The sequence below is a fragment of the Scyliorhinus torazame genome, chromosome 3 (assembly GCF_047496885.1).
Source record: "Scyliorhinus torazame isolate Kashiwa2021f chromosome 3, sScyTor2.1, whole genome shotgun sequence".
Classification (NCBI taxonomy): Eukaryota; Metazoa; Chordata; class Chondrichthyes; order Carcharhiniformes; family Scyliorhinidae; genus Scyliorhinus; species Scyliorhinus torazame.
In genome coordinates, this window is record NC_092709.1 from 144,823,883 (window position 1) to 144,849,617 (window position 25,735).

Genomic DNA, 25,735 nt, shown 5'->3' on the forward strand with positions numbered 1-25,735 from the left:
CACCCTCCCTGCCAGTGACAGGGACACCGTGTCCCATCTATTAAAGTCCTCCTCCATCTGTTCCACCAACCACGTTAAATTAAGCCTGTGTAATGTACCCCAATTCTTGGCTATCTGGATCCCCAAGTACCGGGAGTCCCTTGTTACCTTCCTCAACGGTAAATCCTCTTTCCCCTGCTCTGCTCCCCTGGATGCACCACAAACAACTCACTTTTCCCCATGTTCAATTTATACCCTGAAAAATCCCCAAACTTCCCAAGTATCCGCATTATCTCTGGCATCCCCTCCGCCGGGTCCGCCACATACAACAACAAATCATCCGCATACAGAGATACCCGGTGTTCTTCTCCTCCCCTGAGTACTCCCCTCCACTTCCTGGAACCCCTCAATGCTATGGCCAGGGGCTCAATCGCCAATGCAAACAATAACGGGGACAGAGGACATCCCTGCCTTGTCCCTCTATGGAGCCGAAAATAATAGGACCCCCGTCCATTCGTGACCACGCTCGCCATCGGGGCCCTATACAGCAACTGTACCCATCTGATATACCCATCTCCAAAGCCAAATCTCCTCAGCACCTCCCACAAATAATCCCACTCCACTCTATCAAATGCTTTCTCGGCATCCATTGCCACCACTATCTCCGCTTCCCCCCCCCCCCCCCCCCCCCCCCGGTGGGGGCATCATCATTACCCCTAGCAGCCTCCATATATTCGTGTTCAGCTGTCTCCCCTTCACAAACCCAGTTTGGTCCTCATGAACCACCCCCGGGACACAATCCTCTATCCTCGTTGCCATTACCTTGGCCAGAATCTTAGCGTCCACATTCAGGAGGGAAATGGGCCTATAGGACCCGCATTGCAGCGGGTCTTTTTCCTTCTTTAGGAGGAGCGATATCGTTGCCTCTGACATAGTCGGGGGCAGCTGCCCCCTTTCCCTCGCCTCATTAAAGGTTCTCATCAGTAGCGGGGCCAGCAAGTCCATATATTTCCTATAAAATTCCACTGGGAATCCGTCTGGTACCAGGGCCTTCCCCGCCTGCATGCTCCCAATCCCTTTCACTACTTCCTCCGTCTCAATCTGTGCTCCCAGTCCCGCCCTCTCCTGCCCCTCCACCTTAGGAAATTCCAGCTGATCCAGAAAGCCATCATTCTCTCCTTCCCTTCCGGGGGCTGAGCTTCATATAATCTTTCATAAAATGCCTTGAACACTCCATTCACTTTCTCCGCTCCCCGCTCCATCTCTCCCTCCTCATCTCTCACCCCCCCTATCTCCCTCGCTGCTCCCCTTTTCCTCAGTTGGTGGGCCAGCAACCTGCTCGCCTTCTCCCCATATTCGTACTGTACACCCTGTGCCTTCCTCCATTGTGCCTCCGCCTTACCCGTAGTCAACCAGTCAAATTCTACATGTAGCCTTTGCCTTTCCCTGTAGAGTCCCTCCTCCGGTGCCTCCGCATATTGTCTGACCACCCTCAGAAGTTCTTTCAACAACCGCTCCCTTTCCCTACCCTCCTGCTTTCCTTTATGTGCCCTGATAGATATCAGATCCCCTCTAACCACTGCCTTCAACACCTCCCAGACCACTCCCACCTGAACCTCCCCATTGTCATTGAGTTCCAAGTACTTTTCAATACACCCCCTCACCCTTAAACACACCCCCTCATCTGCCAATAATCCCATGTCCATTCTCCAGGGTGGGTGCTGTTCTTTTTCCTCCCCTATCTCCAGGTCCACCCAATGTGGAGCGTGGTCTGAGATAGCTATAGCTGTGTACTCCATCCCCGTCACCTTCGGAATCAGTGCCCTTCCCAAAACAAAAAAGTCTATCCGTGAATAAACTTTGTGGACATAGGAGAAAAACGAAAACTCCTTACTCCTAGGTCTACTAAATCTCCAGGGGTCTACTCCTCCCATCTACTCCATAAAGTCCTTGAGCACCCTAGCTGCAGCCGGCCTCCTTCCAGTCCTGGACCTCAATCTCTCCAGCCCTGGGTCCAGCACCGTATTAAAATCTCCACCCATTACCAACTTTCCCGCCTCTAGGTCCGGGATGCGTCCCAACATGCGCCTCATAAAATTGGCATCATCCCAGTTCGGGGCATATACGTTCACTAAAACCACTGCCTCCCCTTGCAATCTGCCACTCACCATCACGTATCTGCCCCCACTATCCGCCACTATGGTCTTTGCCTCAAACATTACCCGCTTCCCCACTAATATAGCCACCCCCCTATTTTTTTGCATCTAGCCCCGAATGAAACACCTGCCCCACCCATCCTTTGCCTAGTCTGACCTGGTCTATCAGTTTCAGATGCGTCTCCTGTAGCATAACCACATCTGCCTTAAGTTTCTTTAGGTGTGCGAGTACCCGTGCCCTCTTAATCGGCCCGTTCAGCCCTCTCACATTCCACGTGATCAGCTGGGTTGGGGGGCTCTTTACCCCCCCCCTTGTCGACTAGCCATCTCCTTTTTCAATCCAGCTCCTCACCCGGTTCCCACGTAGCCGTATCTCCCCCCAAAGGAGCCCTCCCGCCCCGACCACCCTACCCCATACCAGCTCCCCCTTCTCCCCAGCAGCAGCAACCCAGTTAACCCCCCCCCCCCCCCCCCCCGGCTAGATCCTTTTCTAGCGTAATTGCACCCCCCCCCCCCCATATTGCTCCCAGAAGTCAGCAAACTCTGGCCGACCTCGGCTTCCCCCCGTGACCTCGGCCCCCACTGTGCGAGGCCCCCTCCTTCCTGCTACCCTGTTCCCACCATGATTACCATAGCGCGGGAACAAAGCCTGTGTTTCCCATTTGGCCCCGCCCCCAATGACCGGCGCCCCCAGCTCCTTATCCTCCCTCACCCCCGCTCCCCCACGACATGGGGAAGAGAGAAAAGTTACAGGGTCACAGGATTAACAACTTCGGAAATCATCTCCTCCCCCTTCCCCCCCCCCCCCCCCCCCCTTCACCCCACGTAATCACCCCACCACTTTGTCCCAAACGTTCTTTTTCTAGCCCGCTTATTCCAGTTTCTCCTCTACAATAAATGTCCACGCCTCTTCTGCCGTTTCAAAGTAGTGGTGTTTCCCTTGATGTGTGACCCACAGTCTTGCCGGCTGCAGCATTCCAAATTTAACCATCCTTTTGTGCAGCACTGCCTTGGCCCGATTAAAGCTTGCCCTCCTTCTCGCCACCTACGCACTCCAGTCTTGATATACGCGGATCACCGCGTTCTCCCGCCTACTGCTCCGGGTTTTCTTTGCCCATCTGAGGACCATCTCTGTCCCTATATCGGAGAAATCTCACCACTATGGCTCGAGGAATTTCCCCAGCCCTCGGTCTTCGCGCCATAACTCGATAAGCTCCCTCCAACGGGCCCATCGGGGCCTCCAATCCCATTAACGAGTGAAGCATCGTGCTCACATATGCCCCGACGTCCGCCCCTTCTGCACCTTCGGAAAGACCAAGAATCCTTAAATTCTTCCTCCTCGTATTATTCTCCAGCACCTCCAGCCTTTCCACACACCTTTTGTGTTGTGCCTCGTGTATCTGTCTTCACCACCAGGCCCTGTATTTCGTCCTCATTCTCAGCAGCCTTTGCCTTCACGACCCGAAGCTCCTGCTCCTGGGTCTTTTGCTCCTCCTTTAGCCCTTCAATCGCCTGTAATATCGGGGCCAACAGCTCCTTCTTCATCTCCTTTTTAAGTTCTTCCACGCAACGCCGCAGGAACTCTTGTTGGTCAGGGCCCCATATTAAACTGCCACCTTCCGACGCCATCTTGCTTTGTGCTTGCCTTCCTTGCCGCTGCTCTAGAGGATCCACCGCAATCCGGCCACTTTCCTCTCCTTTGTCCATCCGTGTCCAGGGGGGATTCCCTTCTGGTTTACCGCACAGTACTTTTAGCCGTTAAAATTGCAGTTGGGGCTCCTATTAAGAGCCCAAAAGTCCGTTCCACCGGGAGCTGCCGAAACGTGCGACTTAGCTGGTCATCGCCGCACCAGGAAGATTCTTTGCCCTTTCCAAGCAACATAGATGGTGTTGTCATCCTGCAATTCATCAGTAATGCTGGACTTTTCTCCCTTATGATTCTGCAGTAGATTACTTCTCTTTTCTCCTGGCATGGGTGGGTGAGCACAAGGGTGAGGGTTGTCTTTTATCCTATTTTACGAAAAATCTTATTATGATATTACATTATGGAAAATCATAATGTGATATTGGTTTGTGCACAGTCTTGCTCCTGTTTTTTTTAATGTGTGGTAATCCTTGCAGTTTATGAGAAGAGAGTGCATTTTAGACACCCCTTATCTCGTTTGTAATGAAGATGAATGGAGCTACAGCGGGGTGATGGGTGGATGGTTGGTGTGGACTTGTGTGTTGGGGTTAGTTAAGTTCCCACTAGGATTGAGGATAGATCTCAGTCCGAGCTTATTGCAGTCACAGAAGCACTAGCGGCCCTCCACCAAGCAGAGAGACGACTTGAGGCCCAGAGGAGCACAAAAGTGACCGGATCTTCACCCGAGAGATGGAGATAGCGAGTTTGGTGGCAGACCAGGGGAATCTTAAGGGGAAGGTAGAAGATCAAGAAAGCTGGCCTAGGCGCCGGAACCTAAGAATAGTGGGACTGCCGGAGGGAACCGAAGATCGGAATCCCATGGACTGCGTGGCCCAGATGCTGGAAAACCTGTTGGGAAGGAGCAGCTTCCCCAACCCACCAGAGATAGACAGGGCTCACTGGTCGCTCCGACCAAACCCAGGGCCGGGGAACAGCCAAGGTCAATAATTAAGGGTAGCACAGTGGTTAGCATAGTTGCTTCACAGCTCCAGGGTCCCAGGTTTGATTCCCGGCTTGGGTCACTGTCTGTGCAGAGTCCACGTTCTCCCCGTGTCTGCGTGAGTTTCCTCCGGGTGCTCCGGTTTCCTCCCACAGTTCAAAGATATGCAGGTTAGGTGGATTGGCTGTGTTAAATTGCCCTTGGTGTCCCAAAAAGGTGAGATGGGGTTATGGGGATAGGGTGGAGGTGTGGACTTGGGTAGGGTGCTCTTTCCAAGGCCAGTGCAAACTTGAGGGCCGAATGACCTCCTTCCGCACTGTAAATTCTATTTTAAAAAAAAATAATTGCAAAGGTGCACTGGTACCAAGACCGGTAAAGAATCCTGCGATGGGCCAGATAGTCGAGAAGCTGCAACTGGGAAGAACACCAATTACAAATCTACCAGGACATGGGGGCAGACCTGGCCAAGCTCTTTGGTAGAGTCTTCCCAGTTCAGGCTGGTTGTGAATTTGCTCGTGTTAGTGGGGTTGGTGCTCTAGCCTGGGTATGGTCAAGTGAGGTGCTGCGCTGGCTGAGTAGTAGGTCTTGGTGTGTGCTGGGTGTTCTGGAGGTACTGACTTCTGTGTGTCAGTGTGTGCTTGACTAGGCCAGGTCTAGTGCTGTGGTTGATATCCCTTTGCACCCTAATATTTGAGATGATTGGTTCCTGCAGGGTACAGGCAGGTCTGTTATCCGAGGGGAAGAGGTTGCGGTGTGTCATTGATGCTTCTGGTGCTGCTGGAGTTGAGGGAGATGGGTGCTGTTGCTCACCCGAACATGGCGCGAAAGATTTATCCTGAACACTCGGTCGTTGCAAGCAATCGCTGCCGCGTGTGTAGGTGTACATGGTTTTTCCATGTTTTCATGGCCATATCCTTTTCTCCCTTGTTCTCTGGTAGCACAAATAGAGGCATTAGGTTGAGTCTAATGTTTGTATTGAGCCTGTTATATTGCGTTCTCATGTTCCCCTCTGCATACATGTTGAGACTTTTTGTCCTTGTTGAGCTGTACCATTCCTGTGGCTATTTGTTAAAATATAAAACTTCAATAAATATCTAAGGATCAAAACTTACAGACATGCAGACACCTATATTTAGCATGAAGCTAACTAATGTTTCAGCCCTTTCTTACACAGAGAAACACACATTTAAATTTGGTTTAAGCTGTACCTTGTTTCTAATAGCCACAAATACAAATGGAGGTCACTTAAAACTATCTCTGTTTCCTGATACAAGCATCATTCCAGGCTTCTGGAATATTAGTCCAGTAACGTTACCACTAGCTACTGTCCCTCTATGGATCGGCTCCAGGTAAATTGGAATCAAAGATTAGCAGGAAAATTATAATGGAATAATGAGCTGCTTTTAAGGAAGACTCGTCCGGTACGATAGAGGAGTGTTCAATTTTTCCTCGACTCCAAGCATAAGTTATTCTCTGCCACTGATTAAAGTGTTAGGAAAGAGTTAATGTTCCCCAGTGCTTAAGTTGGAATTGGAGCTTTAATTGTGTAAATAGATCACCATGTTGGATAGACTGCACAAATATGAAGGGGATAGCAGGTAACACTGTGGCGTTGGAGGAGAAGTGACTGAAAAGACAAAATTGGAGTGGAAGAAGTCGAGACTTGCTTTCTAGTTATTGTTGCAGCAATACCATTGAAGCTTACCATCAGGTATTGTGGGTGTTTAAGGACCCAGTTTAATAGACTGTCATGTGCTCTGATTCACTGCTTTCATCATGGGCTTCAGTCAGGAGCTCTGAACTTGGTGTGTGCCACAATGTTAATGTTCATCCATGAAATTTGCCATTATTTGACCTAATATTTTTGCATAACCAATGTTCCTTTTAAGCTGTGCAGTCATGCAGCAACACAAAGGCCCACACAGGCCTCACGTAAGTTGGTCCCTTTAAAATGACCACGTATGCGCAGCTGGGCAAAAGAAAAATCATAGGGCTTGCACTTTGGGGGAAAAAAACTATCTATGCATTCCAAAAATAAAGGAATATTGGTCAATACTTGTTGTAAATTTGTCGATTTAATGTCATCTGATTTTTGTTGCATATGTGTACATGATAATTATGACCGTAGTACCGTTCAGGAGTACTTCAGATCCTCTTGGATTCCAAGACTAAACTGCAGTGGTGCTGGTCCACTAAGACATTTAAAAAAAGGACAATTAAGTATGAAGGCACATTCCTCAACGCTGCCAGGTTCTCCATCTGCAAGAACATAACCCTCTCTAATCTAGTGTTCAAATGAGGTATTTCAGGTTCTACGGCTACAAGGATTAGTTCATGGCACAAGTTATTATCAGCTCTCTGTGCCCACAAATGTGCTGTCCCTTGAGTGGGCACCCCCACATGCCATTATTTCTATATTTGATTATGTCACAGGTGCCATTAATTGTTGTCAACCTGAGGAAATGTCTACAACAAAGACTGGATGGTTATCAACCTGTAACTACAAAGATATTTTGAATAAAAAATCGGAAGCAACTTTTAAAAACATCAGTATTTTTCCTACTAATTGGGAAATATTTGCATATAACGCTTAAATCAACATGCAACGTTGCTTTTAAATTTAGAAGTGCCGAGCTAAAATTCACTTGGGTTCTGCAGTGCATCCTCTTACCTGATCTTGTAGGAATTCTCTCAGTCACCCATCCCCTTGTCCGCTATTTTATTTGCTCTTTCTCTCTCTCTCTCTCTCAATCCCTCCACTCTCTCTGATGCTGCTTGTCAACATACAGTATTGGACAAGCAGGAATATCATCAAAATAATATTGGGAAGACCAAACTATCATCACTCCTCATCACAAAATGTCTTCTCTAGTTATCTTGTCCATCTCTCTGACAACTGCCTTAGGTTAAATTAAACCAGGGTTGTGCAACGTCTGGCTGAAGCCCCTCTATATGGCCCTCGGAGCCAGTTTTAAATTCCGGCCAAACACCAGTTTGAATGGTAGATTCTACATGAAACGTTTCCTCCAATCACAGGCTGCTTCTGTCCCGGACTTGCTGCTGATGGGCCCATGTGGGAAAGAAATAATTTATGATCAGAGGAGCAGCCAACACCAACTCCAGTATGTTTGAGGCTTGGGGAGCCCAGGAAGCGAGGCCCAGGTGTCCAGAGTGGAGAACGAGGCAGCGGGAGTGGGGCCACTGGTGTTCATGTAGATGGGTGTCTGAAGACTGCGTGTGCAGAGAGAGGTTTGTGAGGGGGAGACTGAAGTGGAGAAAAAGGGGAGAGGATTTGGGGGGGGAGGGGGGGATGGGAGGGAGGGGGAGGGGGAGGGGGAGGGGGGGATGGGAGGGAGGGGGAGGGGGAGGGGGAGGGGGGGATGGGAGGGAGGGGGGATGGGAGGGAGGGGGGGGGGAGGAGGGGTGGAGGAGGGAGGGAGAGGGGGAGGGGGGGGCGGAGGGGGAGGGAGAGGGGGAGGGGGGGGCAAGGGGGGAGGGGGGGCAAGGGGGGGAGGGAGGGGGGGAGGGGGGGAGGGAGGGAGGGTGGAGGGAGGGAGGGAGGGGGGAGGGGAGGGAGGGGGGAGGGGAGGGAGGGGGGAGGGGAGGGGAGGGGGGAGAGGGAGGGAGGGTGGAGGGGGGAGAGGGAGGGAGGGTGGAGGGGGAGAGGGAGGGAGGGTGGAGGGGGAGAGGGAGGGAGGGTGGAGGGGGGGAGGGAGGGTGGAGGGGGGGAGGGAGGGAGGGAGGGTGGGGGGGAGGGAGGGAGGGTGGAGGGAGGGAGGGAGGGTGGAGGGGAGGGAGGGAGGGTGGAGGGGAGGGAGGGAGGGTGGAGGGGAGGGAGGGAGGAGGGGAGGGAGGAGGGGAGGGTGGAGGGAGGGGAGGGAGGGTGGAGGGGAGGGAGGGAGGGTGGAGGGGGGGAGGGAGGGAGGGTGGAGGAAGGGAGGGAGGGGGGGGCGTGGAGGGGGGGGGAGGGAGGGGAGGGAGGGTGGAGGGGGGGGGAGGGAGGGGAGGGAGGGTGGAGGGGAGGGAGGGAGGGGGGGGGAGGGAGAGGGAGGGTGGGGGGAGGGAGGGTGGGGGGAGGGAGGAGGGGGGGAGGAGGGGGGCAGGGAGGGTGGGAGGGGAGGGTGGGGGGGAGGGAGGGTAGGGGAGGGTAGGGGGGGAGGGTGGGGGGGAGGGAGGGTGGGGGGGAGGGAGGGTGGGGGGGAGGGAGGGTGGGGGGGGAGGGAGGGGGGGAGGGAGGTTAGGGGGGAGGGAGGGAGGGGGGGGTGAGGGAGGGGGGGGTTGGGAAGAGGGTGTATGGGAGAGGAGCGGGGTGGAGGGAGAGGTTGTGTAGGGACAGAGTGCTTCCGGAGGTCTGGCTCACTCCCAGTGTCAGTTTTCATTCGCCCTCACCCGCCATCATGCACTGCCATCCATTCTCACTGAGGGTGAGCATCCTGAGACATGAAGTGAACCAGGGACACTCGCCCTAATGCACTCCTATACACTCTAATACTCCACTTTATTTCTCTATTTTTTGCTCAGCAAGTTTCTTTTCCTATCTCCTTTTGAAAATTAATGTGTTCATAACTTTATCTTTACGAAATGTTCTCATCGGCCCCCAAGTGAAAGAAATCTTGAAATGTGGCTTCTCCCCCCAGTGAAAAGGTTGGACAACCCTAAATTAGACCATTAACACCTTGGTGCTCTGTTTGACCCAGAGCTGAGCTTCTGACCCCATACCTTGCCATTAGCATTATTGCTTACCTGTATCTCTGCGATATTGCCTGTCTTCATCCCACCCTCCGCTGAGCTGCTGCTGAAACCCTCACCTGCGTTTTTGTTTCATTTACACTGGACTATTCGAAACATCTCTTGGCGTGACTCATCTACTGGCCTCCATAAACTTGGATTTATCCAAAACTATGTTCTCTTAATCCTAATTTTCTTGATGCTTCCAGCCCAGTGAGGAAGGAGACACTGTTGGATCTGGTCTGGGGAATGAGGTGGATCACATGTTAATTGAGGAGCTTTTAAACAGTAATGAAATGTTGAGGTCTAAATTGTAATGAAAGAGAACGAGGAGCAACCAAACACAAAAATGCTAGATTAGAGGAGGGCCCATTTCACTGGGGTGAGAGTCGATCTTCCCCAGATAAATTGGAATCCAAGATTGGCAGGCAGAAGTGTAAGGGAACAATGTGCTGCTTTTAAAGATGGGGTGGTTTAGCTACATTTAAGGTGCATCCCACAATGTCCATGGGAAAGTGAAGGCAACTAAAATAAGGGTGCTTGGGTTAATGAGAGAGATAGACAAGTTGAAGTGGAAAGAGTGCATGTGAATGACATCAGGTTGATCATTCCAGTGGGAACTAGGCCAAATATAGAAAGTTTGGAGAGGAAGTTGAGAAGTAAATAAGAGAAACCAAGAGGGAGTAGGAGAGGAGACTAGCAGCTAATGTAAAAGGGAATCCAAAAATTGTCTTTAAACTTTTCTTCATAGTAAGAGGAGGTGGGGTTGATTCGGGACCAACTGGGTTTCTGCACATGGGAGGAGAGGGCATGGCTGTGGTACTAAATTAATACTTTGCATCAAGGAAGAAGATGTCAAAATTATGATGGAAGATTAGATATTTGAGGCAATCGATGGGTAAACATTGCTAAAGAGGAGCTACTAGGACTGAATGTGATATATTCACTAGGACTGAATGTAATGTTTCTGAGGGAAATAAGGCCGGAATTGTGGAGGAACAGGCCAGGCCCTTCCAATCTTCCTTGGATACTGGGGTAGTGCCAGTGGCCTGGAGAATTGCACATGTTACATCCTTGTTCAAAAAAGGGTGTAAATCTGAACACAATTACAGGCCAGTCAGTTGATGGTGCGAAAGCTTTGAGACATGAATCCAGGACGAAATCACAGTCACTTGGGCAAGGTTGGATCCATTGAGGAAAACTCACATAGATTTGTTAAATTGTATTTATTTAATTGAGTTTTTTGATGAGGTAACCTAAATAGTTGTGAAGCTATGAGGTTGATGTGTTTTATTTAGACTTATTTAGACAAGGTGTTTTGATAAAGTGCCACAATAAACTTGCTAGCAGAATTGAACCCTACATATTAGAAGTGAAAATGGCTCAAGGCGCCGAAGTCCCAGGCTCGATCCAGCTCTGGGTCACCGTCCGTGTGTAGTTTGCACATTCTCCCCGTGTTTGCGTGGGTTTTGCCCCCACAACACACAGATGTCCAAGGTAGGTGGATTGAACATGCTGAGTTGCCCCTTAATTTGAAAAATGAATTGGGTACTCTAAATTTTTTTTTTTTTAAAAGAAGTGAAAATGGCAGTATGGATAATAAATTGAATGAGTGACAGTGAACAGAGTCAAGTCATGAATAGTTTTTCAGACTTGAAGGTATGCAGTGAAACTCCCAAGGGAGAGATGCATGACCTAGCCTTGGGTGTGCAGACCACATTTTAAAAGTTTGCAGATGACAAAGCTTGGATGTATTGTGAATTGTAAGGCAGAACATCATGGACATTGAGAGGACAGAGTCAGACTGGTGGAATGGGCGGTTTCGCAACAGTTGAAATTTAATGCAGCAAGTGTGAAAAGGAACTTTGGTTGGAAGACTGAGGAGAAGAAATGTAAAATAAAGGGCTAAATTCTAAAGTGGCTGCAGGAACAGAGGGACCTTAGGGGCAGCAAGGTAGCATTGTCGATAGCACAATTGCTTCACAGCTCCAGGGTCCCAGGTTCGATTCCGGCTTGGGTCACTGTCTGTGCGGAGTCTGCACATCCTCCCCGTGTGTGCGTGGGTTTCCTCCGGGCGCTCCGGTTTCCTCCCACAGTCCAAAGATGTGCAGGTTAGGTGGATTGGCCATGCTAAATTGCCCTTGGTGTCCAAAATTGCCCTTAGTGTTGGGTGGGGTTACTGGGTTATGGGGATAGGGTGGAGGGGTTAACCTTGGGTAGGGTGCTCTTTCCAAGAGCCGTTGCAGACTCAATGGGCTGAATGGCCTCCTGCACTGTAAATTCTATGATAATCTACATATGTGCAAATTGATGGAGGTGGAAGGGCACTTTAAGAAAGTGGCTAAAAGAAACATGGAATCCTAGGCTTTATAAATAGAGTAAGAAGCCTTACAACATCAGGTTAAAGTCCAACCAGTTTGTTTCGATATCACTAGGAGCGCTGCTCCTTCCTCAGGTGAATGAAGAGGTATGTTCCAGAAACATATATGTGGACAAATTCAAAGATGCCAGACAATGCTTGGAATGCGAGCATTAGCAGGTGATTAAATCTTTACAGATCCAGAGATGGGGTAACCCCAGGTTAAAGAGGTGTGAATTGTGTCAAGCCAGGACAGTTGGTAGGATTTCGCAGGCCAGATGGTGGGGGATGAATGTAATGCGACATGAATCCCAGGTCCCGGTTGAGGCCGCACCCGTGTGCGCAACTTGGCTTTAAGTTTCTGCTCGGCGATTCTGTGTTGTCGCGCGTCCTGCACAAATTACCTGTGGCAGGGGGAGGCTCATGCCAGATGGAAGCCTGACAGCTTTAACTGTCAGACAAGGTGGAATGGTTTGGGGCTGCTTGGCTCCATCAAATGCACAGTGCGCCCCCAACCTGCATCCTCTCCCCTGGCCTCCTGAAACCAGGCCCCACCTGCCAAGCTGGAACCCCTGACCCTGGCCGCCTTGGAGAACACTTACCCGGTGATCAAAGAGCCCAGGGTATAAATAGAGGCATAGAATACAATTGCAGAGAAGTTATGAAAAGCCATTACAAGCAGTATATCATTAGGATCTGGAATACACAAGTGAGTGTGGAGGAGGCAGATTAATAATAATAACAATCTTTCTTGTCACAAGTACGCTTACATTAACACTGCAATGACGTTTCTGTGAAAAACCCCTAGTTGCCACATTCTGGCACCTGTTCGGGTACACAGAGGAAGAATTCAGAATGTCCAATCCCCCTAACATGCACATCTTTCGGGACTTGTGGGTGGAGGAAACCCACGCAGACATTGGGAGAACGTGCAGACTCCGCACAGACAGTGACCCAAGCCGCCAACCGAACCTGGGACCCTGGAGCTGTGAAGTCATAGTGCCAACGTGCTGCTCCCCTAAATTGGGGCTTTCAAAAGAGAATGGGATACAACCTTAAGACAGAAAATTTTCATGGTTATGGGAAAAGTGCACAGGAGTGGGATTGAAAGCTGGCAAGGGTACATGTGCCAAACAGCCTCTTTCTGCTGTAACCGTTCCATAATGCACTAAATCCTGTTCATCAACCCTGTCCTTGCTGATCTACCCAGGCTCCTGATCTCGGAACAGCTTCTTTTGAAAATTGTCACCCTTGGGCTGGACTTTGCTCCACTGGCAACTTTAATGACAGGTGGAGGGATGATATAAAAATCAAATGGGGGGCCTTCCTGCTGGCTATCCGTCTGCCCAAGACATTTTAAGACATTGGGCAGTCAGCCTTCCCTTGTGCCTCATGAGGCCTATCCTGCCACTGTTAGTATTTTACCTGTGGCAGGGGGAGGCCCATGCCAGTTGGAAGCCTGACAGCTTTACCTGTCAGACAAGGTGGAATGGTTTGGGGCTGCTTGGCTCCATCAAATGCACAGTGTGCCCTCAATCTGCATTCTCCCCCCTGGCCTCCTGAAACCCGGCCCCACCTGTCAAGCTGGAACCCCTGACCCTGGCTCTTTGATGTGATGGGATTACTTGTAGCCCCAGCAGCGGCCCTGTTCCCGATTGGCCAGCAGCGTGCTCATGCTGAACTTCCTCCCGAGACAAGAGCAGCCTTAAAGCAATTCACACTGCTCACAGCATTAAATTGCTGTGAGGCAGCTGTTGGAATTGTGGGCAGACACCATCTCCCCCGCCACACCATTTTAGCCGGGGGAGTGGGGACTGCTGCACCCTTTAAAGTTCAGTCCCTAATGTTAATATTAGTGGTAGTGGAAGTAGAATACTCATTGTGCTGGCAGCCACCAAAGGTAAATTCTGTGAAAACTTTTTTGTGCCAAGTCTGTTTTTAAAACCTGATGTATGGTTACTTCAATTGCTGCAAACGTGGATTTTACTTTATCTCTCCCCTTTTTTTTTTCTTTCAGTTATCCGGTCCTTGCAAAGTATCTGCATAATTAACATGGAAGTGGTGTCGGCTGAGGTGAACAGCCTGCTTCCTGAGGAGATAATGGACACAACAATCATCGAAGATGACAGTATTGAGGCTGTCACAATAACATCGGAGCATGGAGATCCAGTTCCCATGGAAACTGAGCTTGAGGAAATTATACATCCAAATGAAGGCAAGAACTCTGAGATTCTGTCGAGCATTGCAAACCATGTCACTGTGTGGACAAATAATGCTACTCCACTTGTTTTAGGTGACACAAGTATAAAAATGGAACCTAATCCTGATGACTGTACACCAAAGGCTACCAGTAAAATCAGCCTCCCAAGCACAACTGCTGGAACATCTTTAGCAGCAAGTCAGATTATCCTTAATCCAATATCCGAACACCCTGAATATAGCATCTGCAGCCAAACGATTAAGTCAGAGCCAGTCGGACAGCAGCTAGTTGTAACTACTCTCGGAAAGCCTCGACAGTCCATCGTACTTTCATTACCGCCAAGTCAAGCAGCCCATCTTCAAGTCTCAACTCAATTACAAGCTTTGGATCCACATGTGCAGAAGCAAATAAAGGTGGTTACTCTTGGTGGAAGAGTTGAGGGAAAGGTGCTGGGTACTGGGAGCCCATCTCTCAATGCATCAGTTCAATCTACACAAAACCAGGTAAGTGTGAGATTTTTCTGATAAGATTCAACGACTGCATTGAAACTTTATAGATTGTGTAGCTGGTGATGTTATTGAATGACAGACCTGTAGGTGTCAGCATAGCAAAAAGCTTGTGTGACATGGTCATTAGTGAACCGTACGTCATGTGGGGATGTTTTGCAACACGGTTGGGTAAAAGCAGCAAAATGTGCCCATGAAGTGTGTCATAGGCTGTGACTAAGTGGCATCAGAGCATTGTCCTTACTCCCTGCTTTTCTTGGTCTTGTTAATTGATCTCTCTATCTCTCTCTCTCTTTCCCTTTTCCCTGCCCACAGTCTGCCTGACTCTGGGGTTAGCTTTGGTGGTCGCACCATTAGTTTAAAAGTTTAAATCACTTGCCACAATGGTCAATCATTTACCGTTGCTGCTGTTAGATCCAAAATAAAAGATACTTTGACCAGGATTCTTTCAATAAACTCAGACTAATTGATCATTGATTTATTACAAAACAAAACATTTTTCAAAACCAGTTGCAAGAACACACAAGTGGACTCTGGAAGTACAGCTATCCACCCCTTTTTAAAAATACTCCAAGCATGCATGCATGTGCAAGGAGTCTCTGCAGCGATGGACTTTGGAGGATAGGCTTTATGACATGAAAGATAATATTTACAGAGTTTCAATGCTGTCAATGTGGAGCTTACTCATGTGAAGATGGGCTGCTGGTCTCAGTAGATGTCTAGAGCTTCTCACTTATGGAGCTTCGGCAGGGAGGACAATATAGAGCTGGATCAATTCTTGTCTGAGCTTCTCAAATGCAGATAAGTTATACTCCGATGAAGATTCTCAAGCTGTGGGTTGATAACCACACGTGGAATTTCCGACGGCGGGAGAGAGTGTGTTAGGGTAGCCTTCCTCCTTGGCTTATTCCTCAAAATAATACAATGTCCTTGTACATTTTAAAGAAAATACCGTTTGCAAAGATCTGGTTTTCCGAATGGTGTTTTTCAAAAAGTTTAGAGTACCCAATTCATTTTTTCCAATTAAGGGGCAATTTAGTGTGGCCAATCCACCTAGCCTGCACATCTTTGGGTTGTGACGGCAAAACCCACGCAAACACTGGGAGAATGTGCAAACTCCACATGGACAGTGACCCAGAGCCAGGATTGAACTTGAGGCAGCAGTGCTATCCACTGCCACCGTGCTGCCCTTCGAATGGTGTTTTAATAAGGGGCTTTCACATTCACTGCCAAGAATGCTGCATTCATCACTTCTAAAGATTTATCATATTCCCTCATTAACAATTCGAAATACAAAGGTCATAAGATACTACTTATGAGGCAAGGCATTTGGTTCAACTTAATTAATAAGCTTAGAATTTAGAGTTGGTAGCTTCTCTGCAGAGCGTTCTGAGTCAGAAGGTTGTGAATTTCTGTCCCACTGCAGAGACTCAGGCACAAGACTCTAAACTAACATTCTAGATGTCAATCTTTCAGATGAAATGTTAAAAACAATGGTTGTCTGGTGAATGTAAAATTGTCTGGTGAGTGCGTTATTATAGCACTATTTCAAAGAAGAGCGGGGCAGAGCAGAATCTTGGTCCAGTCAAACTCCAAAACTGGTTATTTGGTCATTATCACATTTGCTGTTCATGGGAGCTTGCTGTGTACAAATTGGCTGCTGTGATTCATGCACTGCAACAATGATTACACTTCAAAAAGTACTTAATTGGCTGCAAAGTTCCTCCTTTCTTAACAGCACTGTGGAGTGTGCCTGCACCACGTGGACCTCAGCGGTTCAAGAAGGCAGCTCAGTGGTGTCCTCTCAACAGCAATTAGCAAAAGGCAATATATGCTGGCTTAGCTGACAATGCCCCCATCCCATGATTTAAAATAAAATGCCAGTACTTTTAATTTCATCGCTACTTTCAGTTGTTTATGGTTCCAGTGTCTTTGAACAGAAGTGAATTTTATGTGACCGTTAATTGTTTGAAGTAAACCTGGTATTGGTCTGCATGTTGCCAATGTCTATTTTTAGATTTAAAAACCAGGGTCCTCCACTATTTGAGTGATTTGTATTCCTGATGAGGCACCCTGAGGGCAGCATGGTACCACAATGGTAGCATTGTTGCTTCACAGCTCCAGGGTCCCAGGTTCGATTCCCGGCTTGGGTCACTGTCTGTGTGGAGTCTGCACATTCTTCCCATGTCTACGTGGGTTTCCTCCGGGTGCTCCGGTTTCCTCCCACAAGTCCCGAAAGATGTGCTGTTAGGTGAATTGGACATTCTGAAATCTCCCTTGTGTGCCCGAACAGGGCTGGAGTGTGGCGACTAGGGGATTTTCACAGTAACTTCATTGCAGTATTAATGTAAGCCTACTTGTGACAATAATAAAGATTATTATTAGCAACCTTGTGGCTCTTCTCTGCAGTACCTTTGACATCTGAATATCTCTTGTTGTTCAGAATCCAGAACTAAACATATTAGAGCACTGTACAGTTTGATGTAATTTCCCCATACGCATCCTACAGTTTTGACCATGTATTTTTTAATCTAAATTTAGAGTACCAAATTTTTTTTTCCAATTAAGAGGCAATTTAGCATGAGCCTGAACAGTAACTTCATTTGAAGCCTACTTGTGCCAATAAGCAATTTTTATTTTCATTTCATTTCATCTCACTTACTTTGTCATTCAGTGTTACATTTCTGCTAAGCGCTTCAGCTGATGATTTAAGTTCTCGCTGAATCCTTTGAGAAAAAATCAACATGTGTGTCCTTGAACTCACCATGTTTTGTCTTCAAATGCTTCTGAAGTTTTGAAGGTTTAATCTTTCATTTGCCAGGACTTCCGTGCACATAACGTATATGGGCTTTGTATCCTGATTTGCATTCGCAAAATCAATAAAGCCATACCTCTCAAAATCATCTTCATACTGCTTTGTTTCCGATTTCAGCTTCTTAATGGGTTGCTCATCAGAGGCCCTGGAGCTCACATCAGCAACGCTTTGTCCTGCCGTGGAGTCCCCTGAGAAGCGCTCTCCAGCAGAGTCAGTTGTGAGATCCTGACCTGTTTGCGTCTCTGGCCCCCTCTTCCTTATTACAAACTGATCCATCTTCAGTTCTTCACACATTCCAGTTGCTTGCTGGCAGCTGCAAAATGAAGGAATCTCTCCTCCATGATTTTGTGGCCAAAACACGCGTGATGTCAGTGTACGTGCCGAGCGTGTGACATGCTCACACTCCCCACTTCTGGCGGGAAGACTCTGCCGTTTTTAAAACTAAATTTGGTCCTGGGACAGCGTGCTGACGCCAGGCCGAGACGGTACTGGGACAGCGCGCTGACGTCAGGACGAGGCAGTACCGGGACGTCAGGACAAGGCAGTACCGGGACAGCGTGCCGACGTCAGGAGGAGACGCACTGGGACAGCGTGCTGACGTCAGGAGGAGACGCACTGGGACAGCGTGCTGACGTCAGGAGGAGACGGCACTGGGACAGCGTGCTGACGTCAGGACGAGATGGCACTAGGACAGTGTGCCAATGCCAGGCCGGGACGGTACTGGGAATGTGTGCTGATGCCAGGACGAGACTACTGGGACAGCGTGCCGATGCCAGGACGAGACTACTGGGACAGCGCGCTGATGCTAGGACGAGAGGACAGCGAGCTGATGTCAGGATGAGACGGTACTGGGATACGTGCTGACGTCAGGAGATGGCAGTTTGCCATGCTGGGAACCAGGCATGTGCACTGTCAGATGTGCCTGAGGGGGCATACATGCGGGCGGCATTCTCTTTTTTAAAAACAGCACATGGCATCCCATGAGTTTTATTTGTGAAGGCTGATAACTTGCGTTACATTATTTTAGTGACATGATTGTCGAAGTTTCAAACATTCAACAGATTTCACATGCAATGTCCCAGAGGTGAACCACACATGGTGATTGTTACTGGTGCCTTCTTCTTGGATCTCAGTTTCAAGAACAAACAAATTGCTTCAATCCCTGTTTATGTGGCTCTCGCATACTTCCTCCTTCTTGTGATGGTGTAGGCATTGAAGTACTTGTGGAATCCTGTGAACTGGTGCTGACTGCCAGCATCGTGACTTGCCATTCTCACCCCTCACACAAACTTCACTCGGCCGTTCTGTGTCCTTCACAGGCTCTGAGCTCCATCAGTCCACTTTCGAAAGTACCGCCCCCAGCTCTTCCTATTGGTCATCAGAACAATTAGACATCGGATGTGACATTAGGAAAGCTAATCACCCATTAGATGATCTAGGTGCCAATCAGATGGAGCAAGAGAAAATGCTGTGGTTGCTGGCAGACGCTGATGCCATTCAACCTAAAAGCGGGTCATGATTCTTGGGTGCTTCTCCCATGATCGGGAACGCCACAACTGATCGCTCCGCGACCCCCTTGACACCCACCCGCGACCCTGAATTTGAAAAACCCTGGTCTAACCCACTGCAGTAACCAGACACCCAAAAGTTGATTATAATGCTTTGATAGCTCCTAAACAATTTCTGCCAAAGTTGTGTACTGAGCCTTTGAAAAATAAACCAATTTGATGTTTTATAGAGACTGATTTTAGGGTGCAAGGAAGGCATGAAAAAAGACAAATAAAAATATTGTTTTTTTATAACATTGGAACAGGTTTGCATTGAGAATTCATTGTGCATTCAGAAGTAAACATAAGAACTAGGAACAGGAGTAGGCCATCTGGCCCCTCGAGCCTGCTCCGCCATTTAATGAGATCATGGCTGATCTTTGTGGACTCGGCTCCACTCTCCGGCCCGTACACCATATCCCCGAATCCCTTTTTTCTTTAGAAAGGCATCTATCTTTTTCTTAAAAACGTTTAAAGAAGGAGCCTCAATTGCTTCACTGGGCAAGGAATTCCAGAGATTTACAACCCTTTGGGTGAAGAAGTTCCTCCTACACTCCGTCCTAAATCTACCTCCCCTTATTTTAAGGCTATGCCCCCTAGTTCTGCTTTCCCCGACCAGTGGAAACAACCTGCCCGCATCTATCCTATCTATTCCCTTCATAATTTTATATGTCTCAATAAGATCTCTCTTCCCCCCCCCCCCCCCCCCCATCCTTCTAAACTCCAATGAGTACAGTCCCAGTCTACTCAACCTCTTGTCATAATCTAATCCCCTCAACTCTGGGATCAACCTAGTGAATCTCCTCTGCACTCCCTCCAGTGCCAATATGTCCTTTCTCGGGTAAGGAGACCAAAACTGAACACAATACTCCAGGTGCGGCCTCACCAACACCCTATACAATTGCAGCATAGCCTCCCTAGTCTTGAACTCCATCCCTCTAGCAATGAAAGACAAAACTCGATTAGCCTTCTTAATCACCTGTTGCACCTGCACACCAACTTTTTGCGACTCGTGCACCAGCACACCCAGGTCCCTCTGCACAGCGGCATGTTTTAACATCTTACCGTTTAAATAATAATCCATTCTGCTGTTATTCCTCCCAAAATGGATAGCCTCACACTTGGCAACATTGAATTCCATCTGCCAGACCCTAGCCCATTCACCTAACCTATCCAAATCCTTCTGCAGACTTCCGGTATCCTCTGCACTTTTTGTTTACCACTCATAGAATCATAGAATTTACAGTGCAGAAGGAGGCCATTCGGCCCATCGAGTCTGCACCGGCTCTTGGAAAGAGCACCCTACTCAAGGTCATCTTCATGTCGTCTGCAAACTTTGACACATTGCACTTGGTCCCCAACTCCAAATCATCTATGTAAATTGTGAACAACTGCGGGCCTAACACTGATCCTTGAGGGACCCCACTAGTTACAGGTTGCCAACCAGAGAAACAGCCATTTATCCCCACTCTCTGCTTTCTGTTAGTTAACCAATCCTCTACCCATGCTACCACTTTACCCTCAATGCCATGCATCTTTAGTTTATGCAGCAACCTTTTGTGTGGCACCTTGTCAAAAGCTTTCTGGAAATCCAGATATACCACATCCATTGGCTCCCCGTTATCTACTGCACTGGTAACGGCCTCAAACAATTCTACCAAATTAGTCAGACACGACCTATCCTTTGTGAACCCATGCTGCGTCTGCCCAATGGGACAATTTCCCTCTAGGTGCCCCGCTATTTTCTCCTTAATGATAGATTCCAGCATTTTCCCTACAACCGAAGTTAAGCTTACCGGCCTATAATTACCCGCTTTCTGCCGACCTCCTTTTTTAAACAGTGGTGTCAAGTTTGCTACTTTCCAATCCTCTGGGACCACCCCAGAGTCTAGTGAATGTTGATAAATTATCACTAGTGCGTTTACAATTTCCCTAGCCATCTCTTTTAACACTCTGGGATGCATCCCATCAGGGCCAGGAGACTTGTCTACCTTTAGCCCCATTAGCTTGTCCAATACTGCGTCCTTAGTGATTACCGCATTCTCCCATCTACTACTTCGTACCTTTTTGGCCCATCTCAGAACCACCTGTCATTGAAGCGATGAAATCGCACGATCGTCGCCCTAGGTGGTTCTCCCGCCTTTGATCTCACGGGGACCCGATGAGCCCCTTCCACTTCCAAGGGGCCCGAGGGGGCCTCAGCTCCCATTAGCGAGCGTAGCATCGCGCTCATGTAAGCCCCGCCGTCCGCTCCTTCCACTCCCTCAGGGAGACCCAGGATCCTAAGGTTCTTTCTCCGTGATCTGTTTTCTAGGACTTCAATGCACTTTTTGTGGAACGCCTCGTGCGTCTGCGTTTTGACCGCCAGGCCCAGGATCTCGTCTTTGTTGTCCGTCACCTTCTGCTCCACCACGCGGAGCTCTCTTGTGCCTCCTTAAGCCCCTCAATTGCCTGTAGCATCGGGGCCAGCACCTCCTTCTTAAGCAGCTCTTAATTGGGGTGGACGAGGTTACCAAGGGGCTGGGGAGCATGCAGGCAGGGAAGGCCCCGGGACCAGATGGGTTCCCGGTGGAATTTTATAGAAAATATGTGGACTTGTTGGCCCGCTGTTGGTAAGGACTTTTAACGAGGCCAGAGAAGGGGGGACCCTACCCCCGACAATGTCGGAGGCGACGATATCGCTAATCTTGAAGCGGGATAGAGATCCGCTGCAGTGCGGGGTCCTATAGGCCTATCTCACTGCTAAATGTGGACGCCAAGTTGCTGGCAAAGGTGCTGGCAACAAGGATAGAGGATTGTGTCCCGAGGGTGGTGCACGAAGACCAGACAGGGTTCGTAAAGGGGAGACAACTAAATGTCAACGTGCGATGGCTATTAAGGGTGATAATGATGCCCCCAGTAGAGGGGGAGGCAGAGATAGTGGCGGCAATGGATGCAGAGAAGGCATTTGATAGGGTGGAGTGGGAGTATCTATGGGAGGTGCTGAGGAGGTTCGGGTTCGGGGACGGGTTTGTCAGCTGGGTTAAACTCCTCTATGGGGCCCCCAACGGCAAGTGTGGTCACAAGTCGGCAAAGGTCGGAGTATTTTCGACTATACAGGGGAACAAGACAGGGATGCCTGTTGTCCCCATTACTGTTCGCGTTGGCAATTGAACCACTGGCCATAGTGCTGAGAGAATCCAGAAAATGGAGAGAGGTGATTAGAGGGGGAGAGGAACACCGAGTGTCACTCTACGCGGATGACCTACTGCTGTATGTGACGGACCCAGTGGGGGGGATGACAGAGGTCATGCAGATATTGAGGGAGTTTGGAGATTTCTCGGGATATAGGCTTAACATGGGAAAGAGTGAGCTTTTTGTGATACACCCTGGGGACCAGAGTAGAGGGATAGATGGCCTGCGCTAAGGAGAGTGGAAAGAAACTTTTGATACCTGGGGATTCAGATAGCCAGGAGCTGGGGAACCTTACACAGACTTAATCTGACACGACTGGTGGAACAAATGGAAGAGGATTTCAAAAGGTGGGACATGCAGCCGCTGTCACTGGCGGGCAGAGTGCACGCAATTAAGATGGTGGTCCTCCCGAGGTTCCTATTTGTGTTCCAATGTCTCCCTATACTGATCACTAAGGCCTTCTTTAAAAAAAATAGATAGGAGCATCACGAGCTTCGTGTGGGCAGGGAAGGCCCCGAGGGTAAGGAGGGGGTTCCTACAACGTAGTAGAGACGGGGGGACTGGCGTTGCCGAATTTGGGCGACTACTACTGGGCCGCCAATGTGGCGATGATTCGTAAATGGATGATAGAGGGAGAGGGAGTGGCGTGGAAAAGATTGGAGATGAAGTCCTGTAAAGGGACGAGTTTAAAAGCGCTGGTGACGGCGCCACTACCGCTCTCTCCAAAAAAAATTTACCACGAACCCATTGGTGGCGGCAACATTAAGTATCTTGGGCAATGGAGGCAACAGAGGGGTGTGCTGGGAGCCTCGGTGGGGTCCCCAATCAGGAACAACCATAGGTTCGCCCCAGGGAGGCTGGATGGAGGATTCCAGAGCTGGCACCGGGTAGGAATCAGGAGAGTGGGAGATTTATTTATAGACAGGACGTTTGCGAGCTTGGGAGCGCTTGAGGAAAAGTATAAGCTGCCCCGGGGAAATTTCTTTAGATATATGCAGGTGAGAGCGTTCACGAAACAACCGGTGAGGGAATTTCCGCTGCTCCCGACACACAGGATCCAGGACAGGGTGCTTTTGGGGGTGTTCGCCGGGGAGGGCAAAGTGTCAGAGATATACCGGGAGATGAGAGAAGAGAGGGAGGAGTTGGTGGGCGAACTGAAGGGAAAATGGGAAGAAGAGCTCGGGAGGAGATTGAGGAGGGTTTGTGGGCTGATGCCCTAAGCAGGGTAAATTCCTCTTCCTCGTGTGCCAGGCTTAGCCTGATCCAATTTAAGGTGCTGCATAGAGCACACATAACGGGAGCAAGGATGAGCAGGTTCTTCGGAGTGGAGGACAAGTGTGGGAGGTGCGGGGGAAGCCCGGCGAACCACACACATGTTTTGGTTGTGTCTGGCACTGAAGGGGTATTGGAAGGGAGTGACGGGAGTGATCTCGAAGGTGGTGAAGGTCCGGGTCAAACCAGGCTGGGGGTTAGCTTTATTTGGAGTTGCGGATGAGCCGGGAGTGCAGGAGGCGAAAGAGGCCGATGTCGTGGCCTTTGCGTCCCTAGTAGCCCGGCGTAGGATTTTGCTCATGTGGAAGGAAGCAACATGTGGAAAGAAGACAGAGGGTGGTGGTTGATGGGAAATGTTCAGAATGGAGTACAGTCACAAGTGGAGTACCACAAGGATCTGTTCTGGGGCCGTTGCTGTTTGTCATTTTTTATCAATGACCTAGAGGAAGGTGCAGAAGGGTGGGTGAGTAAATTTGCAGACGATACTAAAGTCGGTGGTGTTGTCGATAGTGTGGAAGGATGTAGCAGGTTACAGAGGGATATAGATAAGCTGCAGAGCTGGGCTGAGAGGTGGCAAATTGTTTGGGTTTTTGGGAGGGGGAGAGGGGCCGGGGGGGGGGGGGGGGGGGGGGGGAGTATTACTTCGTGTTATTTGGTTAGTTTACTATGTTAGTTACACAATGTTATATTGTAGTTATCATGTTACTTGTATTTTTATTTTTTTTGATTTGTAAGGGAAAAAATTGTGTTTGAAAACTTTAATAAAATATATATATTTTTTAAAAAACAAAGCTACACCACCGCAAGGTGAACATCAGTAATTTTCTTGAAGAGTGAGTCAAAACTGGTGTATTTGAATATCCAATAATCTAGTCAGAGCATAGGTTTCCTGCCCCACATTGTCCCCATGCATGGTGTGTATGGGGCAACAAGCAGAGGAAATAATATAAAAGGTGGCACTTCAAAAAAAAATACACATACCGGGCAAATGTGGGAAAACCCCCATTGAAAGCAAAGCATTTTACCTCCAATAGGGAGTTGCAATGAACCGTATTCTTTCCAAAGATGGCTTGTTCTATTTCACCTCCAAAGTATTTGAGAACAGTCGATGCAGGTAACAAATGATCTCCCTCATGTTGACAATGTACCATTTAAAAGCTGCAGTTGAGGCGGTTGAGATTTAAGGTAGCCCATAAACCTAAGTGGTATAAATAAGTAATATATAAAAGAGTTTGAATTGATGAGAAATTTCAGCTGATTGGTGCCACCTATGATGGTTCGGTCCCGAACCCAATTTGGAGCATTGTTTTATAATGCTGAAGCCAAATTCCTTCAAATGTGTGACTGGGGTTCATTGGAGCATTTCTCTCTTTGCATGCACACAGAAGGTTTTATAATAGAATGGGTATTGGGCTCCCCCTGGAAACCTCCTGGTATGCAAGGTTAACTATTAAACCTTGTGGCAAAACCAAAAAATGCTGACGCTGACTGCGTTGAAACTGGATGTAGATTTTAAAATATTTATTCATGGGATACAAGCAGTTGCTTGACAATGTCGCATTTATATCTCCTCCCTAATTGCAGTTGAAAAGGTGATAGTGAGTAGGGTTGGAAATTATGATCCTCCACCAGATCCCAACAGTTCCTAAGAGACTGGACAGAAACCCCAATATTTTATTTAATTTGTAAGACTGATGACAGGTTACTTTGCTCCAGGAGTGATTCCACACACAAATAGGGATATGATATATCAAAACAAACTTTATTACTAACAGTGTTACTAACTTTAACATCATAAAGAAAGAAACTTGCAATTACCAGTTAAACAATGCTTACCAATGATAATGAAACTCCTAACTGCTATCCTTTATCTCCACTCACGCAAAACCCATCTCCAGTCAAAATCCATTTTTAAATACAGTTAGCCAACATTGTCAAGCAACTGCTTGTATCCCATGAATAAATATTTTTAAAACTACATCCAGTTTCAACGCAGTCAGCGTGTCAGAATTTTTTTTCATTTTGCCACGACACATCAGAAAAAAACAGCAGCGGGGGAGTCAAAATCTATTTTTAAATTCAGTTAGCCAACCTAAGAATACTTGCTATAAAGAGGTGTCTTGGGTTAACTATTTTTAGAGAGCAAGAGATCCTCCAGAAAACAGCTTGCAGATTCTTGCCTGTGTCAAACAACTGTTTAATCTGTCTGCCTTTTCAGAAACTGCAGTTCTGTTCACAGGCAAAATCTGTTTAACTGAACTGCGTTGAGAGAAGAAGCTAACCTGTTCAGACAGATCTGAACTGAAATCCTGAAATTCAAGACCTGATTGCTTCAACCCCTTCCATTAACTACATCATCTAACAAAGGTCAAACA

The 25,735-nt window shown here is 48.4% G+C and overlaps 1 protein-coding gene across 2 annotated transcripts in view; it reads left to right on the forward strand.

Annotated features, from left to right (window-relative positions):
- lin54 (lin-54 DREAM MuvB core complex component) overlaps nucleotides 1-25,735 on the forward strand; it is a 136,702-nt gene that overhangs the window by 26,043 nt on the left and 84,924 nt on the right. For both annotated transcript variants that reach the window (XM_072496350.1, XM_072496349.1), the window contains exon 2: nucleotides 13,864-14,549. In XM_072496350.1, coding sequence (XP_072352451.1) covers nucleotides 13,899-14,549 — 651 coding nt within the window. In that variant the 5' untranslated portion in view covers nucleotides 13,864-13,898. The remainder of the gene's footprint in view (nucleotides 1-13,863; nucleotides 14,550-25,735) is intronic.